The sequence below is a fragment of the Hylobates moloch genome, unplaced genomic scaffold (assembly GCF_009828535.3).
Source record: "Hylobates moloch isolate HMO894 unplaced genomic scaffold, HMol_V3 SCAFFOLD_21, whole genome shotgun sequence".
Taxonomy (NCBI): Eukaryota; Metazoa; Chordata; class Mammalia; order Primates; family Hylobatidae; genus Hylobates; species Hylobates moloch.
This window is the reverse complement of record NW_026652296.1, coordinates 47213527-47234580: the sequence shown is the minus strand read 5'-3', so window position 1 is coordinate 47234580 and position 21054 is coordinate 47213527. Positions and strand designations below refer to the sequence as shown.

The 21054-nt window shown below is 37.3% G+C and overlaps 1 protein-coding gene across 4 annotated transcripts in view; it reads left to right on the top strand.

Annotated features, from left to right (window-relative positions):
- Positions 1 to 21054, top strand: part of MACROD2 (mono-ADP ribosylhydrolase 2) — a 2131323-nt gene that overhangs the window by 79356 nt on the left and 2030913 nt on the right. For all 4 annotated transcript variants that reach the window (XM_058432749.1, XM_058432748.1, XM_058432747.1 and 1 more), the window contains exon 3: positions 5557 to 5664. In XM_058432749.1, the coding sequence (XP_058288732.1) occupies positions 5557 to 5664 (108 nt within the window). The remainder of the gene's footprint in view (positions 1 to 5556; positions 5665 to 21054) is intronic.

Sequence of the window (21054 nt, the reverse complement as noted above, 5' to 3'; positions counted from 1 at the left end):
GGAGGCTTTTAGAAGTCTAATCTGAAGGCCAGGCGCGGTGGCTCACGCCTGTAATCCCAGCACTTTGGGAGGCCAAGGCGGGTGGATCACGAGGTCAGAAGATCGAGACCATCCTGGCTAACATGGTGAAACCCCATCTCTACTAAAAATACCAAAAATTAGCTGGGTGTGGTGGCGGGCACCTGTAGTCTCAGCTACTTGGGAGGCTGAGGTAGGAGAATGGCACAAACCTGGGAGGCAGAGCTTGCAGTGAGCCGAGATCGTGCCACTGCACTCCAGCCTGGGTGACAGAGCAAGACCCCATCTCAAAAAAAAAAAAAATCTAATCTGGGATTCCTCATAAAAAATTCAAGTAAAACAAATTCAAAAAGGCCTAAGTGGTCATTTTTGCTGCAATTATGTAAATAACCAGGCCAAATCTAATCAGACCAGGCTTATTTTGTAAACAAGAGTTAAAAAAGGAAGTGAGTGAAGAGAAAATTTATGCTTAAATGGAAAACTATAGTGTACCCTTGTGGGTTATTAAATTCTAGTCCTGTTCATTTTTTTTTAGCTTTCTGTTGTCAACCTATGAACTGGACTGGATCCTGCCATCTTATACATTTTCTCAATTCTTCTAGTTTCCTCTGGTAGCCTACTACAAGTTTCCAAACTAACATTTCTAATTTTTCACTACCTTCCTCACTTGGCATCACTGAGAACTAAAACTATCCTTTTCCCAAAGCCCAAGAAGCTGAAGCTGTACCACCTGGTATAAGCTGAAGAAATCACCACACCTTTTCGTGTATGGGTAACTTCATGAGAATCTCTTCTTTCCTTGAACAATAAGAGGGACTGACAAAGACTGTCTTTTTAAGCAAACTTCAGTCAGGTTTCTCTAAGCCTTTTTCTTGTCTAGGCCCCATTCTTGCAATACCTGCATAGCCCAGTTTCAGCAAGAATCTTGCTAAGTTAGTTAAGAGAAAATGTCTTACCCTTGGTATCAGATCACCCTTGATACTTGGTCAAATTGCTCATCCCCCACCAGGCAATATGTGATCACCCTGGCTTGCCTTCAGGAGGAATACTGTTAAGGCTCTATAACCAGAATTCCCCATGTTTTCTCTTAGTTATTTTCCATCCACTCACCTCCATCCTGCTCCTTGGCTATAAATCCCTGTTTGTTATTGCTGTATTTGGAATTGGTCCCAGTTCTATACTGAGGTCTCTTTCCCTTTATTGTAATAGTTTCTGAATAAAATCTGTTTTTACTGCTTTAATCACTTCCAGTTCTGGTTTTCTTTGACATTATCAAAAGTATACAATATGGAAGAGCAATTACTGTCATGTGTTTACACTGACAGATATTTCAACTTGCAATTGTAGAAAACCAGTGATGTACAAAGCCTGAGTTGGTGCTTTGTGTACATAGAGAATGTCCATGAGGGAGATATACTTGGCAACTTTTTGTCTTATTTATTACTGAAAGCCTAGGGTATGGAAAAAGATACATTGAGATCTGTGTGTGAAAAGGAAGGCAAGGCATTGCTGTGCAAATAAAAGAGGTGGCCTCTAAGTGGTAATTTATATTGTTGTATTTGCAAAGAATAGTTGGTGGTCAAAAATACTCCATTAGGTTTTGATTTATTGTTGAAGGAAGTACTGCTAATTATTAGTCCTATCAAGCTGTAGCCTTTAAGTATGTACATATCTTTTTGGCATACTATGTGAGGAATTGGGCTGTAAGTATAATCTGACTGTGAGGAAAAAAGAGCCTCATGTTAGTTTTTAAAATGAGAGACAATGAAAATATTCCCTCATAATGCTGATAACTTTAGTAAAGACCATTTTGAGTAACTTACTTGAGCGACATTGTCACAGCAATATATTTATTCAATACGTTGAATTGCTTGAACCTTCACTTCAGTCTCAAAATATTCCATTTAAAAAATTTGCAGATGACAGATTAGAGTTTCTTTTTAAACAATTGAATGGTGGTATAAAAATGGTTTAAACTTCAATGTTTTCCCATACCTTTCTTTTTTTTTTTTTTTTTTTGAGATGTAGTCTCCATCTGTCGCCCAGGCTGGAGTGCAGTGGCGCGATCTCAGCTCACTGCAACCTCCGCCTCCCAGGTTCCGGTGATTCTCCTGCCTCAGCCTCCCGAGTAGCTAGGACTACAGGCGTGTGCCACCATGCCCGGCTAATTTTTTGTATTTTTTTTTTTTTTTAGTAGAGACGGAGTTTCACCGTGTTAGCCAGGATGATCTCGATCTCCTGACCTCATGATTCACCCGCCTCAGCCTCCCAAAGTGTTGGGATTACAGGCATGAGCCACTGCGCCTGGCCCTCCCATACCTTTCTTTTATAATTTCTTTGCTTTTGAGAAGGAAATACATGACTTATTGTCTCATATGTTTAAAAATTCTATCACTACAAATGTGATGTTACTTACATAATGCTTCATGAGAAAATGAAATAATACTTTTTAGAGCTAAAAGCAGTTAAAGAATGATTAGAAAATCTATTTACTCTGTCTCCCAAGTTGAAATGGTCTTTCTGCATTCATTTGTGATAAGTCTGTCAATTTAATGCCTGATAGAGTTCTGATACATCTTCAGTGATGAATCTTTATAATTTCTAGGTTCACAATAGTCTAAATATCCATTTGTCTCTGACAAAGCCACCAAATGTTTATTGTCATTTAAAAATCATTAATGGAGAATCAAGAGTTTATAATTTGGTTAATCACAATAGAAACTAGTTGGATGTGGAACTCGAGGACTTGTGGCTCAGAGTCCTTGTCATTGGGTCAGGTGTTGACAATTTGATAACAGCACAAACAAAATATAGTCTCTTTCACTGATAAGCAATAATAATAAATATGATATTTTATTTAAAATAAAATATTTTGAAAAAGTATCTTAGTATTGTGGTCCATGAATGCTGAATATGGATGCTGAAATAATATTTGTCACCTTTGTAAAAAAAAAAAAAAAGGTAGTGTTGGCTAGGCGTGGTGGCTCGTGCCTGTAATCTCAGCACTTTCGGAGGCTGAGGAGGGCAGATCCCCTGAGGTCAGGAGTTCAAGACCAGCCTGGCCAACATGGTGAAACCCCATCTCTACTAAAAATAGCCAGGCGTGGTGGTGGGTGCCTGTAATCCCAGCTACTTGGGAGGCTGAGGCACGAGAATCGCTTGAACCTGGGAGATGGAGGTTGCAGTGAGCTGAGACTGTGCCATTGCACTCCAGCCTGGGCAACAAGAGCGAAACTCTGTCTCAAAAAATAAAAAAAAAAGAAAAAAAAAAGATTGTGTTTGTTGATCACTTACTATGAGGCAAACATTCTAGGTGTAATAAACTTAGGTTAACTGTGAAGGAGCCAGTAGTTCACAAACTGTTGCATGGAGAGAATAATTTATCCAAACTCACCCAGCCGTTAACTGGCAGAATTAGGATTTTAACAGAGTCATTCTGGTAGTAAAGTCTGCTCTTACCTACTATCTGGCAGAGATAAATAGTACTGTAGGAGTCCCTGAGAGGTCAACTCAAGTATTTAAGTATTTTATATTTTGAGGTTTCCTAAAGTTTTTCTCTACTTCATTAACATAGAAGTTGCCCACATTGTTCTCCTTCTCATTATTACTACAACCAGTGAGTATTTTGATTAGAATACTTCTGGGAGAGGGCTGGGCGCGGTGGCTCAGGCTTGTAATCCCAGCACTTTGGGAGGCCGAGGCGGGCAGATCATGAGGTCAGGAGATCGAGACCACAGTGAAACCCCATCTCTACTAAAAATACAGAAAACTAGCCGGGCGTGGTGGCGGGCGTCTGTAGTCCCAGCTACTCGGAGAGGCTGAGGCAGGAGACTGGTGTGAACCTGGGAGGCGGAGCTTGCAGTGAGCCGAGATTGCACCACTGCACTCCAGCCTGGGCGTCAGAGCGAGACTCCGTCTCAAAAAAAAAAAAAAAGAATACTTCTGGGAGAGAAGTGGTTGCTAAGTAGGGAATGCTTTATAGACAGAGAAAGGATCATTTTTATGGTCATAGATTATTTTCTAGTCTTGGCCAAATTTTTTTTTTTGAGGGGGACTACTGTGGTCCAAAGACAATTTAGGTGACTCATAATCTATCACATCTAATCCCCCAGATGTCTCAAAATTGCATGCTCATGAGAGTATCTCAGTGAGTGAATAGCAGTGTCTTCTTGCATTAAAAATTTACACATATCATAAATACCTTTAAAAATGAGAGTATCTCAGTGAGTGAATAGCAGTATCTCCTTGTATGAAAGATTTACACATATCATACTTTAAAAAGTTTGAGTTTAATATAAATTCAAAAATATAAATCAGCTTTCCTGTAAGTATATTAAAAACCTTTTTATGAATAGCAATTTAAAATATTTTAAAACATTTATTTTGCGCAGCTTTGTTTAGTAGATTTATCTTATTACTATTTGTTAAAAAGAAATGGAAATTCAAGTTTATAGTCTTGCTCTAAATCATTTCAAAAATTATCAGATTTCAGAAAGTAATGCTTTTGGCTTGTTTTAAATATACCTGCTTGCTGGCTGTTGTGTGTAGGGGTAGAGCTTTCTTTTTAAAATCTAGTAGCACCCTCTAGAGCAAAAGGTAAAATACAATTTGATGAGAAAGGAGCAGTTTCACAAATTCAAATATTCTCCTTGAAATTTCCTATCCGGAGTAATAGTTTGTTACTTAGAAGTACCAAAGAGCTGGCCAGGCATGGTGGCTCATACCTGTAATCCCCACACTTTGGGAGGCCGAGGCGGGCAGATCACTTGGGGTCAGAAGTTCAAGACCAGCCTGGCCAACATTGTGAAACCCCATCTCTACTAAAAATACAAAAATTAGATGGGCATGGCATGGTGGCTCATGCCTGTAATCCCAGGTACTTGGTTGGGAGGTAGGGGGGGAGGGGGGAGGGGGGAGGGGGGGGGGGCTGAGGCAGGAGAATCTATTGAACCCAGAAGACAGGGGTTGCAGTGAGCAGAGATCACGTCACTGCAGCACTCCTGCCTGGGTGATAGAGCAGTGAGCGGAGATCACGTCACTGCAGCACTCCCGCCTGGGCGATAGAGTGAGATTCCCTCTCCAAAAAAAAAAAAAAGTAGTAAAGAGCTGAACCTAAATTTTTTTTGCTCAAATATATGTATATATTCTTATCAAGGATGCCTTTTAGGTAGGTTCTTCTTACCTAAGATTAAAGACTAATACATCTTTTTCTTACCTCCTTGTGAATGTAATGGTACATAATTTTATTTTAGAATGGATATTTTAATAAAATTATCCATAAGTATTGAATTTCTTGTTGACCAATATAACATGCTAAAATTTTATTGTATGTGCATTTTGTATGTGATAGTGTGTTTGTTTTGAGAATTACAAAATAGAGAATAAACCACAGCCCTCGTACTTACGCTCTTATTTCCACTTGTTTTTTGTAGTAGAGCATGACACATATTGGATCTTGTAGTAGTCTTGAGTAAAAAATTATATTGATTAAATTAATTAATAATATTATTATTGATAAATATCCATTTTCTATTACAGAAGAAAATACTCAGGAAACATCCCAGGTGAAGAAAAGTTTGACTGAAAAAGTTTCTCTCTATAGAGGTGACATCACATTGCTAGAGGTAGATGCTATAGTCAATGCCGGTGAGTAGTTGATTTTCCTGTGATGTGTTTGTTATGTAAGTATTATTTCAAAATTTTTCTATAAATAAGAATGTAAGTATTTTGGAAAAAATGCTTTCTGATGTAGAAATGTCTAACCTATTTCTCTTCTTGATTAAAAACATTGGAGATTTGTTTTTTTGTATGTTCTGCAATTAATGTGCATCTACAGTACCCTCTACAGTGAAAGGTGCTAGGTTGAGATTAGCATACTGCACCACTGGAGAAGTGACAGATTGTTGCAGAAAGTTCTTCAGAAAGAACTTTAGCAAGTATATTATTGTTACTTTCATAGCTTGAATTAATAGTTGCCCAACATAAATGCAAGCTCATCAAGCTTTTTTCTTCTTTTGAATTGGTTGTCAGGCGATGATTGAACTGTGTAAGACAAAAGTGAAAATATAAAGGAATTATTTCAGTGATTTCAAAACTTAAGTTGTTTGGGTTCCAGTTTTCATTTTCATTATGAAATGCTTAATTTTAACCAGCATATTTTAATTATTTTTAATAATTAGTTGTCTAGTTAATTTTCCTATTTCAACATTGGGAAAAATTTAACAGATGTTATATTTTATTATGTGGCTATATATCAAAAAAGGTATAATAGCTGTGATTCTATAAAAATATTGTAAATGAGAGGATATTTAATGGTTTTAATTTGTGTTTGATAAAGTTAGGCTGTTTGAAGGTTGCAAGTGTCAATTAAAAACAAATGTGGGCCGGGCGCGATGGCTCAAGCCTGTAATCCCAGCACTTTGAGAGGCCGAGGCGGGCGGATCACAAGGTCAGGAGATTGAGACCATCCTGGCTAACATGGTGAAATGGTGAAACCCTGTCTCTACTAAAAATACAAAAAATTAGCCGGGCGTGGTGGCAGGCTCCTGTAGTCCCAGCTACTCGGGAGGCTGAGGCAGGAGAATGGCGTGAACCCGGGAGGCGGAGCTTGCAGTGAGCCGAGATCACACCACTGCACTCCAGCCTTGGCAACAGAGCAAGACTCCGTCTCAAAAAAAAACAAAAACAAACAAACAAACAAAAAACAAATCTGGACTTAGGTAAGGAGAGGCTTTATCTAAATAGACTATTACAATAAAAGGAAGAGGATGATTCCAATAGCGGGAGGCAGAATATTGTGTTATCAGGAATGTTTTTCCTGAAGTCAGCCTGTTCTGAGGAAGGGCTGTTAAGGAGGGGTTACTCACCTTCCATTGCTTCAGGGTGGACCAAAGTTCAGGGGTTTTGAGGAAGGAGAGGAGCCTGACTAAAGTTTGGTCAGGTCGTTTATGGGCGTTGACCAACCAGAATGGTAAATGGGGACAAAGAGTTTAGCTAACGTGTATGAGGCAGAGAATGGGAATTTGGAAAGTCTGTTTCTGGCCTTGTCATTGGTTGCAAGGTGGTCATCTGTCAGTTTTATCTAGTAAACTTTCCCAGAACACAAAAGTGTAGGGGTAATTTCTTGACTGTGGCTCTTTCCAAGAATACAGAGTTCAGGTGAAGTTCAGTGTTATCTCCAGGTTTCCTGTGGTGATAATAAATTCACACAGGATAGTAGGGAAATGCATTGGCAGGTGAACAGAAGGGTCTAATGGAGAACTGAAACATTGTTCAAGGATATTGTACAGCTCTGGCAATTTAGCAGAAAGTTCAGAATACCGGTCAGCTTGTTGTTCCCTTAGAATTGGGTATTAGTTACAGCTGGGTGCGGTGGCTCATGTCTGTAAGCCCAGCATTTTGGGAGGTGGAACTGGGTAGATCACTTGAAGGTAGGAATTCAAGACCAGCCTGGCCAACATGGTGAATCTCATCTCTACCAAAAAAATACAAAAATTAGCCGGGTATGATGGCGAGCACGTGTAGTCCCAGCTACTCAGGAGGCTGAGGCAGGAGAATTGCTTGAACCTGGGAGGTGGAGGTTGCAGTGAGTGCCGAGATCATACCACCACACTCCAGCCTGGGTAACAGATTGAGACCCTGTCTCAAAAAAAAAAAAAAAGATTGGATATCAGTTGCTTTGTACCATAGCTGCTTTGCCGTTATCAAGGCTCAGTTTTCTCCTTTTCTTCTTCTGATGCTTCTGCACTTCCTTTCTCCTTTGCTGCTTCAAGTGCTGCCTGTCTAAAATGTAAAAGTCTTCTTGAGAGAGGAGGCTGGGTCATTTAATCGCCACCCAATATGACTCACTCCTTCATCCTCAGGTTACCTCATAGGGTACAGGTCTCCCTTATATGTAGTATCTATGGATTGCTCATTTGTGGCCCTGGGTATCAAGATGCTTTCTCTGTCTCGTGGGGCCTCTGGGGGAAGACAGGCCCTTAGAAAGGGTCTCAGGAAGTCCTCTCCTGTAGTTTTAATAAGATATCACTATAGCTAGTAATTTAATATATATGCCCTAAATTCTATAAATATATGTGCTTTAATTTTAAAACATTTAAAAGATCTATGTGTGTATATATGCATAAAAGATATATGTGTGTGTATATATACATAAGAGATATATATATACAAATATAATCTTTTATATATGCACACATAAATAAGATATATACACACATATGATCTTTTATATATACACACATATGTATATGTATACACATGATCTTTTAAATTTTTAAAAATTAAAGCTCTGCTGGGCACGGTGGCTCATGCCTGTAATCCCAGCACTTTGGGAGGCCAAGGCAGGTGGATCATGAGGTCAAGAGATTGAGACCATCCTGGCCAACATGATGAAACCCCGTCTCTACCAAAAATTCAAAAATTAGCCGGGCGTGGTGATGTGTACCTGTAAGTCCCAGCTATTCGGGAGGCTGAGGCAGGAGAATTGCTTGAACCCGGGAGGCAGAGATTGCAGTGACTCGAGATCGTGCCACTGCACTCCAGCCTGGTGACAGAACGAGACTGCATCTAAAAAAAAAAAAAAAAAAAGCTAAAGCTCATATGTTTATAGAATTTAGGGCATATACATCAATATATATAGACACATAAAAGATATATATTTATACACACATGATCTTTTAAATTTTAAAAAATGTATATATGTATGTACATATGTATATAAGTACACTATCAGCCTTCCTGTATGTTCTTGTAACTTCTAGTCATTACTCTTAGTTCTGTCCTGAGGAAGTACAATTGATCATATCTACTTCCTTTTTAAATACTTGAAGATCACTCTCACAAGTTTTCTCCTTCTTGTTATTAAGATAACATTGAATTTGCCGCATTAGCACACACTTAGTAACAGTAATAATGGTCTTTTTTGGATTTTGCTAACTGTCTTCCCATGGAAGCCACACACTAGTGCCATTTTCTCTTTTTGTGTCAACTCCCCAAGCAATGTCATCTCCTTCTTAAAAATATTTAATACTGTGTATTTGTTAAATTGAATTATTTAATATGTGTAATTGAATTTGTAGATCTCTGAGTAATAGGACATTCAGCATTGGAAATGACACAGTGAACCAATTGGCTCTGGTGTTTTTTATCTGATCAATTAATACAAATATTTTGGGAGTAATTATCGAAATAAATGGTGCAAAACAGAAGAACATCACTAACTACCTCTCATCACTGTTTTGTTCTTTTAAGTATTATTATCTTGCTCTTGCCTAAATGTATAATTTTTCATAGCTGCTGTATAATATATAAGGGTCTGATGAATTTATATAAAGACAGGCAGCAACTTTTGCTTACTCCCAAAATGATTTGGTAATTTTAGCTTACCTCCATGGCTGTGATGATTGTAATTTGGCCATGTTTTGCATCTCACAAGGATAGTCTCATCAGGAAGATCCCAGGTAGATAGAAAAGGGATGCCAAGTGAATATACACTGTAATGACTCTATCTACAGCTTTCTACTGTGCAGTTTGTTTGCCTGGTGTGGAAAGATTGGAACAACTGTTAACTTCTCAGGTGAACAAGACAACATGGCAGGAAACTACAGAGCTGCCTCTACTGAGAGGGGGAGTGAAAAACAGTACCCCTAGTCACTATGCCAAAGCAGCCCAGTTGTCACCTCCTATTAGACTTCTGAAGTTCTCTTTTCGTGACCATATTAGTACATTGGAACACCTGGTCTTAGTTGCTATGAATGAAATGATTTCATATTTTAAACTTATTTCTAATAAAGTGTTTTTTGAACTACCTTACCCTCTTTAACTGTGACCCAGGATGGACTTCTTGTGTATTATATTCTTCTCTCTAGGAAATTATGCATACTTAGTATGTTTTAATAAAACAGATTTTGCAGGTATTGTAGTACACAGGGTGGTAGCACAAGTTTAGAGTTAGGCAGACCTGGGTTCAAAATTCAGGTTGTCATAACCAAGGCCATTTTTTATTTAAACTTTTTATTTTGAAATAATGATAGAAAAGACAAAAATAACACAGAGTTCTATGAACCCTGTGTAAACTTCTCCCAGTGGTAGCTTTGTATATAGCTATGGTACAATATTAAAAGCAGATTTTAAAAAATAATTTAATTTAGATTCAGGGAGCGCTTGTATACTTGTTACAGGGTATATTGCATAATGCTGAAGTTTGGGGCATGACTGATCCTGTCACCTAGGTAATGAGCATGGTACTCAATAGTTTTTCAGCCCTTGCCCTTTCTTTTCCTTCCCCCTTATTAGTGTTGCCATTTTTATGTCCATGTTTACCCCATGTCAAAAACCGAAAATTGATATTGTTACATTACTGTTATCTATGCTACAGACTTTATTCAGTTTTAACAATTTTTAAACTTGCATTCATGTGAATGTGTGTATATGTGTGCGTAGTTCTTTGTAGTTTTATTTAATGCATAGATTCATGTGACTACCACCACAATCTAGATGCAGAACTATTCCATTATCATAAAAGAACTCCCTCATGCTGGCCGGGCACGGTGGCTCACGCCTGTAATCTCAGTACTTTGGGAGGTCGAGGCGGGTAGATCACAAGGTCAGGAGTTTGAGACCAGCGTGGCCAATATGGTGAAACCCTGTCTCTACTAAAAATACAAAAATTAGCTGGGCACGGTGGCGGGTGCCTGTAATCCCAGCTACTCTGGAGGCTGAGGCAGGAGAATCGCTTGAACCCGGGAGGTGGAGGTTGCAATGAGCCGAGATTGCACCATTGCACTCTAGCCTGGGCAACAGAGCAAGACTCCGTCTCAAAAAAAAAAAAGAACCCCCTCATGCTGCCACCTTTGTATTTATATCCACCCATCTGCCTCCCTCCCTGTTTTCCATCTCTATGGTTTTATCATTTTTAGAATGGAATATAATTCTAAAAATACGTAATCAATAATGCTGCAGTGAACATGGCATTACCGATATCCCTTTGACATACTTTTCAGTTGCTTTGGATACCTAGAAGTAGAATCAACAGATCATATGGCAGTTTTATTTTTAGCTTGTTGAGGAACCTCCATGGTGTTTTCCTCTGTTAACTTACGTTCCCAACAGTGTGCAGGAGTTTTCTTTTCTCTGTATCCTCACCAACACGTGTTATCTTTCAACATGACAAAAGCCATTCCAGCAGGTGTGAAATGATATCTCATTGTGGTTTCCATTTGTGCTTCCCTAATGATTAGTGGTGCTGAGCATTTTTTTCATGTACTTGTTGGTCATTTGTATGTCTTCTTCTGAGAAATGTCTGTTCAGGTCCTTTGCCTGATTTTTAATGGGGTTATTTGTTTTCTTGCTGTTGAGTTCTTTAAGTTCTTTATATATTTTGGCTATTAACTCCTTTTAAGATGTATTTTTTGCAAATATTTTCTCCCATTTTGTGGGTTGTCTCTTCACTTTGTTAATTGTTTCCTTTGCTGTGCAGAAGCTTTTTAGTTTGAGGCTGTCCCATTTGTCTGTTTTTGCTTTCATTGCCACAGAAATTGAACTTACAGTAGAGGTCATGGTTACCAGAGGCTGGAGGGGGATTGGAGGAAGGGAATGGAGAGTTGTTGATCAAAAGTTACAAAGTTTTAGATATACAGGAGGAATAGGTTTTGAGATTTATCTCATAGCAGGGTGACTGTAATAAATAATAATGTATTATATATTTCAAAATAACTAAGGAAGTAAATTGCACATGTCTCACCATAAAAAATGATAGGTAAGTGAGGTGATGGATGTGTTAATTAGCTTGGTTTAATCATCCACATTGTGTATACATATATCAAAATATCACATTGTACCTCATAAACGTATACAATGATTGGTCAATCAAAATAATGTTAATAATAATAAAGTCATATAAATGGAATCATACAGCATGTAGTCTTTTAAGGTTGCCTTTTTTCACTAAATATAATGCCCTGAGGGCCATTCAGATTGTATTAATGAATTAATGAATTTATTTATTAATTCAATAATTGTTCATTCCTTTTTATTGTTGAGTAGTAGTTCATTGTATGGATGTACCAGAGTTTGTTCAACCATTCACCCATTGAGGGACATTTGGATTCTTTTCAGTATTTTGCTGTTACCAATAAAGTTTTTATGAACATTTATGTACATGTTTTTGTATGACCATACATTTTTGTTTCTCTGGGATAGACATCCAACAATGTGATTACTCAGTTATATGTAAGTGCATGTTTAGTTTTATAAGAAACGGCTAAACTGTTTTTCATAGTAGCTGTGCCATTTTACATTCTTACCAGCAATGTGTGATAGGTTCAGTTTTTCTACATCCTTGCCAGCATTTGGTGGTATAATTATTTCTTATTTTAACTGTTGTAATAGGTATGTATTAATGGCTAATCATGTTTTTTAATATTTATCTTTTATTTTTAAATTTTTTTCTCTGCTGTTTGAATCAGCATCATCATGGTTTTAATTTGTATTTCCCCAAAGGTTAATTATGTCAAACACCTCTCCGTATGCTTGTTTGCCACCTGTATGTCTTTTTGGTGAAATATCAGTTCATATCTTTTGCCATTTTGTCATGGGTCTCAGTGATATTTGTGAAGTTTGGGCATTTTTATTTTTTAAGGCCCCACCCTAAATCATATCGATATATACTGAAATATACTACAGGCCACGTCCAACACAGTCCATACTTAAGGGTAGGATGATAGTTAATTAGTTAATATAATGGCATGTTTTGTAGATATTTAGGTAAACATTAATTTTGATTTTGTACTTTTCACATTTTGGAAACCTAAATTATCTTTTTCTAGGCTCTTGAAAAGCTTTTTGATATTATGCTCATAGTACTAATTATAAATTGCCCTGCTGACATCAGCTTGATTGGGCAAATTATTCAACCCTTTAATCCTCACTTTTAAAATCTATAAATAGGGATAATACTAGTAATTAAGATCAGACAGATGTTGTAAGTAATGTGTGAAAAATACGTAGCACAGTTCTTGCACAAAATATGTACTTGGTATATTTTAGCTATGGTATTTATTTTTGTATGGCTACTGAATGGATTTCATACTACTGCTGTCTTTTCTGAGAGAACTCAGGTTAGTAGAGGAAATGGAGGATATCTTCTGTGTTTATTAGCATTCAGATTTTCCATTATTCAGAGCCAGTTTTCCGCTGAAAAGCACTGGTGCTCAAGCTAGAGCAGCTGCTTTCTTCCTGAGCAGTTTTCAAAATTCCACGTATTTTTATATGGATTTGTCTAGTTACTAATGTATAACTGACACTTACCAGTATGTACTTTAAGTTTGACTCCATTTTACCTTATTTTTTAAAGACAGGAGTCTTACTCTGTCACTCAGGCTGGAATACAGTGGCATAATCATAGCTCAAGCCAGCTTCCTGCCTCAGCCTCCCAAGTGCTAGGACTACAAGCACGTGCCACCATGCCTGGCTAATTAAAATTTTTTTTTTTTTTGTAGAGGCAGTGTCCTGCTATGTTTCCTAGGGTGGTCTTGAACTCCTAGCTTCAAGCGATCCTACTACCTAGACCTCTCAAAGTAGTGGGATTATAGGTGTGAGCCACCTCGCCTGGCCTTTGTTTTGATTCTGGTTTTAAATAAAGTACAACTGTCTGTACAAAAAAGAGATGTTTTCAGAACTAGATTGTCTGTACATGATGTGCAGATTCTGCCTCACAAAGCAGTATTTTTGTAGAAAAAAATTCAGTATTTACTATGGTAAAAGTCACACTTTAAAATCAGTTACCTCATGGGGATGCTTGAAAACATTTTGGTACATATGCTTAGCTCTTTAGGGTTAAACAAACAGATTTTCAAATGCTGCCTAAATAGAGGAGTAAGAAACATTCATTTGACAAAAAAAAAAAAAAAAAAAAGCCCAAAAAACAACAAAAAAACCCAAAGAAACCCCCAGGAAAATGTATTGAGTGCTTATTATGAGTTAAGAATTAGGTTGAACAGTGGAGGTAAAGACAAGTAAGTAAACAGTTGCTATACAGCAGGATAAAGTGTTTATTAGAGCCACGTCCAAGGTGCCATGGGCAAATAGAGAAAAGCAAACAACTCAAGAAAGCAGGTGAGTTATACTGCACTTAGGAAACCACATGTGGCTGAGTGTGCTTGGAGCAAATACAGGCAGAGGCCAGATCCTGAAGTGCTTTGTATGTCACTTTTAGGGCTGAGGTTTTTTTTTTAAACTTTTTTATTTTTTAGAAGATGAGTTTTTGAGAACATTTTTAGGGAGGATATGTGTTAGAGAGATCCCTTTGGCTGCACTGTGAAGGATAAATTGGGGAAGCATTAAGTTTAAGGGGGAGACTGGAAACAGAAATGAAACGATTTAACTTTGTACTAAGTACATCAGCTTAAATAAGTCTGATTTTTCCCCTCCTAGCGCATAATTGTAGCTGTTGCTTCTTCTGACTCTGCCCTCTTTAATGGTGGGATGATTCTTGGATGATTATGGTTTGAATGCAGTTTGATTTGGAGTAACCTCAAAGAGCTTAAGTCTATTGTGACTGGATTAGAGCAGACAAATAGAATCAAAGTGTATTTGTTCTTTCAGCAACTTTCTTGAATTCTCAATTTGTACATGTGACATATCAAGACACTGCTAATCTGGCTTCTGCTAAACTGTTTTCATTAAAACTGTTCTCACCAATGTCACCGTAACTTCTTTTTCTTGAAGTAATGGGCCCTTTTTTGGTCCTTATTTTCCTGGATCTCTCTTCAGTATACAATACTGTTGACTACTTCATCCTTGAATGTTAATTTTCCTTTAGCTTCAGTGACACATTTGGTAGTCTCCTCTCCTTAGCTATACAGCCATAACCTTCATTTAAATCACATTATTTCTTACCCAGACTATTGCAATAGACTCCTGAATGCTTTACTTGCAACCTCACCTACTCTCCAGATGCAGACAAAATGGTCTTTCTCACATTACTTCTCTGTACAGCCACCTTTAGTTGCTCCCTATGGCCTGTAAGATTAAGGGCAAACTCAGTGTGTCAAACAAGACTTGCCTCAATATCCCTGCCTTGCCAGTCTCCAGTCCACCAATCTCTTGCCATTGACCTGCAATTTTTTCTGTCCCCCACCGTTTTTCTAATTTTTCCCTCCCACCCACTTACTCTTTCCCCCCTTTCCTCCTGGGCTTTGCACAAGCTGCTGCCTATACCTAAAATATTACTTCTCTAAAGAGTTTCCCTTCCTAGCAGTTCCTGCCTCAGTCTTTCAGCATGCCACATGATGTTTCATCTCCTACTGGAAGCCTGGATTCCCCTCCAGCCTTCCAATCTTGAATGAGTGTCAGTACTATGGGTTCCTTAGCTTTATACACTTCTGCTAGCATAGCACCTAATCTAATATCAGTTCACTTATGAAGGCCACTGAAATGATTTGGATATATTTGCTTATAAAGGCTTTATAAGATTTTTACCAAAATGAAATCACAAAATTAAAAAAAAATTGTGGGAAACTTGAAGATCCCCAAGATCTTCAGATGCTAGTGTGAGAAACACAGCTATAGAGGATAGGAAATGTAGGACTCAAGTGAGAGACTGGAATTAAACACATAGATTAAGTTAGCATATTAATTTTATAAATATGATTGGCAAGAGGTATTGAGAGCGAAATATGATAAATTGTTATGATAACCTAAGAGGCAAATTTAACAGATGAAGAAACATAGCCACGGAGAGGTTAAGTGATTCACCTCTGGTTATACAGCCAGTAAGTAGATCTAGAGCTTGTGTTCCTAGCATCTTTCCTGTTGAATTCTTTCACACAGAAGCTATGATACTATCCTAAGCCATCTATCTATATTAAATATAGATAATTCCTTAGTTGACCTTTTGGCCCTTGGAACACTATCAACCAATGTGTGGTATCAGGAGTGTTTTTTAAAAGCATGTAGTAATTATCATCTCTATTAAATAATACCTCATCTTTTAGTCCTTCTCTAGGAATTTAACAACCACATCTTGTTTGAATTGACTATAGGTCAGTTAGTGAAGTGCTATCTGAGCAGGTCTGGAAACATGGCCTACTGAAGTGTAGTTGACCTGCCTTTGACAGTTCATTGTAACTTTGGAAGGATTATATCCAAATATTTTAAATGCAAAAGAAAAATGTTACCTTGTTCACTGTGCAGGAATTACTAAGAAAAGTATCATTCCTCTTCTTTTCTTTCTTTCTTTCTTTTTTTTTTTTTTTTGAGACAGAGTCTCGCTCTGTCGCCCAGGCTGGAGTGCAGTGGCGCGATCTCGGCTCACTGCAAGCTCCGCCTCCCGGGTTCACGCCATTCTCCTGCCTCAGCCTCTCCGAGTAGCTGGGACTACAGGTGCCCGCCACCACGCCCTGCTAATTTTTTGTATTTTTAGTAGAGACGGGGTTTCACCGTGGTCTCGATCTCCTGACCTCGTGATCTGCCCACCTCGGCCTCCCAAAGTGCTGGGATTACAAGCGTGAGCCACCACGCCTGGCCTCATTCCTCTTCTTTTCAAATTTTTTGGAAGTGTTTAATTTACTAGTATATAGGACAGAACGTATTTACAATCAGGTCTAGATGGGTATAAATAAAAGGATGAATGAAGGTTAAAAATGTCTGTGGGTCCTAGTAAATTATATTGGCATGCTTTTGGACTGAGAGTGGATTTTTTTTTCTCTATGTACAGATGGATTCTGTCTAATAGAAGAGATAGACCTGGAAGCAAATAGATACAGTTCATTGTGTATAAAGTGTGTATCAAGTATTCTTTGTGGATGCAAAGAGAGTTAGTAAATTATTTGCTTTGATCTCATTCCTGTGATGAATAAATTGTGATTTTGAGTCAGAATTAATTTTCAGGCCCTATAGATAAGTTATTTTACTTTTTTTTTTTTTTTTGAGACAGTCTTGCTCTGTCACCCAGGCTGGAGTGCAGTGGCACAATCTCCGCTCACCACAACATCCTCCTCCCCAGTTCGAGTGATTCTCATGCCTCAGCTTACTGAGTAGCTGGGATTACAGGCGGGCGGCACCACACCCAGCTAACTTTTTTGTATTTTTAGTAGAGATGGGGTTTTGCCATGTTGGCCAAACTGGTCTCAAACTCCTGGCCTCAAGTGATCCGCCCATCTCGGCCTCCAAAAAGGATTGCAGGTGTGAGCTACTGCACCTGGCTACTTTTAAGAACACTCTTAGCATATATGTCATATGCTCAGGGATTTTATTAGTTCCTTACCTTGTTTGAGCCATAGAGCTAAGAACATACTTGGTCCCTTAACATTGCATGTCCTAAATTGTGTTTTGAGAGAGGATAACAGATTCATCTACTAATCTTTGGCCTCCTGTCTTTCTCCCTTCTTGACATTTACACACAAACTTTGCCCATGGGAGGTTTAGTGCCTTTCCCAGATTTCTGAGGATTTGTTTTGAGGATGCTTACATTTTCATGATCTCTTCTTTCTCTGTAATATGGTTCTAGTAAATTTCCGATGGCCACAGTTTCCTCCTTATTTCTTGCCATTGCTGTTTTCTCTGTCTTCCCTGCAGGCTTCATCCCACACTTAGAACAGCCCAATATTTCCTTTATTACCCAAAGCACTACTAATATTATGGGTAGTAGGTGTGTACTGTAATTTAAGGGTTCATCAAACAGGCCTGCCATCTTAATGTAGCTGCATATAGGATTGTCTGTTTACAGTGACTAAGTCCTTGTATAGTCTTACACCAAACCCATTGGTTAAAGAGCTTTGATCTTTGCTAGAGCTTGGGGGTAAATACATCCATCTAATTTATGGTTCAGTATGTCATTAGAGACAATTTTACTTGTACCTTGCCACAATCACAGAAAAATATTTTGGAGAAGACAGATTGCAGGCTGTGTTATGAAAAAGTGATGATAACTTTCTAATTGTAATTGGTTGGTTATAGCCAAAAATCAATTCAATTTGTCTGAAAAGTGATTTTTAAAAATAGAAAGCGAAGAGAGTTGATTTGTTTATTTTAGCTCTTCCTACCCCATACTACAAGGAGAAGCATATTTACATTGTGATTAATTATAGAGGACTTGGAGTCAGATCAGTCATTATTTTAAATATGCCTATTCAACTTCCTGGCCAAATAACTCTGACAAATTATTTAACCTTTCTGAACCTCAGTTTTCTCATCGGCAAAATGGAGATAATACAGGTTGAATATTTCTTATCCAAGATGCTAGAAGTGTTTCAGATTTTTTTTGGATTTTGGAATATTTGCATATACATCATGAGAAATCTTGGGGATGGGACCCAAGTCTAAACATGAAATTCATTTATGTTCATATACACCTTATACACATAGCCTGAAGGTATTTTTAATACAATATTTTAGAATAGTTTTGTGCAATAAACAAAGTCTGTGTATGTTAAACTGTCAGCAAGCAAAGATGTTAGGTGTTGAATTTGCCACTCGTGGCGTCATATTGGCACTTAAAATCTTTTGGATTTTAGAGCATTTTGGATATTGGATTTTTGGACTAGGGATGTTCAACCTGTCGTAGGGCCTATTTCACAGGTCTGTTGTGAAAATCTAAAGAAACGATGGCCATCTAAAGAGATACAAAGTACTTCACACAGTGCCTTATATATAGACACATCAGTAAATGGTAGCAGAATTATACTCCTTAGTTTTAATATTGGAAAAAATTTTTATATGAATATTACAAGGTTAATTATGGGTGTTTTTCAACTCCTGTACAAAGATATATGTAAGACCAACTAACAGGGTTTATTCTGTGTCCTTCAACTTTAGCTGTGACAGTATTTACTTGAATTGCATTTAGGAAAAGTTGTCCAATTCTGAAGTTTTATAATAAAAGCCAAGTTTTTATGACATTTTTGTAATTTGTATAAACCATTGACCAAGGAAAAGAATGGTTTTAGTGTACGTTAACAATGTGTTTTTACTACATTAGTTGTGAATGTCATACTTGTGTCAAAAATTGAGATGATGTCATAAGATTGTATAGATAACCATTTAATAGCTGAGCATAATTTAAGAATAATTGATGTAGAATATATGAACTTTTATATAGGTAAGTAACATATTAGGACTGCATAGGATGAAAGAAATTGTACTTATTAGAAATGTTTTATTCACCTCTACTTGCTTAAAATAAATGTTATTTTTATGTATTTGTTCAGTAAAACTGAAATGAAATAAGGCATATTTGAAGTTAGAATTTAAGTTGTTGGGGAAATAAGGTTAATTTACTCTCTGAAATATTTTAGGACACAATTAACAGCAACTACTTGATTCAGTTTGAAATTTCATCTCTACCAGCAAAGCATCAAAAGTCATCAAAGTCGAAAGTCATTTTGACTTTTCACAAAGTTTTTGTATTATATAGTTTTTCTCTTAACTTCCTGTTGAGCAGGAATAGATCCAAACACACACACAGAAATATATAGCTTAATAAATTTTGAAAAACTGTCACACCTGTGTAATAGCATCCAGATAAAAAAGCAGAACGTGGCCGGGTGTGTTGGCTCACACCTGTAATCCCAGCACTTTGGGAGGCTGAGGCAGGTGGATCACGAGGTCAGGAGTTCAAGACCAGTCTAACCAACATGGTGAAACCCCATCTCTACTAAAAATACAAAAATTAGCAGGGTATGGTGGCACGCGCCTGTAATCCCAGCTACTCAGGAGGCTGAGGCAGGAGAATCTCTTGAACCCAGGAGGCGGAGGTTGCAGTGAGCCAAGATCACGCCACTGCACTCCAGCCTGGGTAACAGAGTGACACTCCATCTCAAAAAAAAAAAAAAAAAAAAAGCAGCAGAATGTTACCAGTACCCCAGAAGCCCTCTTGGCATCCCTGGTAATGAATATAGTGAAGTGTACTTACTATCTTGACTTCTAGTAATGTTGATTACTTTTGCCTGTTTTTGTATTTTAGGTAAATTGACCTATATATATTCTTTAGTGTTTGGCTGTTTTTGTTCACCATTATACTTGCAACATTGATACATACCGTTGGTTATAGATGTAGATCATTCATTATCATTGTTATGTAATATTTCATTGTATAAATATGTCACAACTTATATATCCTATCTACTATTGATGAGCGGCCTTAAGTAGTTTCTAGTCTGGGTGTTTTAGTACTGCAATGAACATGGTAACACATTTGTGTGTGGTATTTTTGTAAATAGATATCCATATATTTGTGTTGGGCCTATATCTGGGATATTAACTGTAAAATCATAGGATATATGCATAGGGCACTGTTGTGTGGTTTTCACTTTATGCTTCCAATAGCAGTGTATGAGATTCTTATTGCTGTATATCCTTGTCAACATTTATTTTCTATGTTTTTAAAAATAGTGTATAAATTAGGTCAACTGGTAATATTTTCATTAATTTGTAAGATATACCATGATAAATCAAATTTGATAGCAGTTTGTAGCTAACAATCCATGTTAAGCCAGCATTTGTAAGTGAAGAAATAAAAAATGTAAATGTTATTGTCATATGCCCAAGGATAAGAAGATGGGGATGTTTTATGTAGTTCCTATTGAGTTCATGAAAATATAAATGTATTAGTTTTTCTCCCATAGATGGCAACACTTAGGAACAAATAAACCATTGTATTATAAAGGTAATACTACTATTACTATTACTGTTAACCCTTCATCATATGGGAAGACAAAGGGAAAAAAGTTTTTGGAATGATATTCTCAAACCTACATTTGGAAAAAAAGGTAATTTTAGAAAAATGTCTCATAAAGTCTATTTCCATATGTGAAATATTCCATAAAGCCTGTCATTTTGTTGAACATAGGTATTTTAAAATCCTGCAGTATAATCTTAAAGCCACATTCAAAATAGGTTGATATTAACAGTTTGCTTTTGCATCATAGATATGCCTTATTAATAAATAAGATTCATCTAATATCTTATAGTATTAATAATTTAAAGATATATCACATTTTTTCCAACTATAACACTGATACATGTTTATTGAGAGAA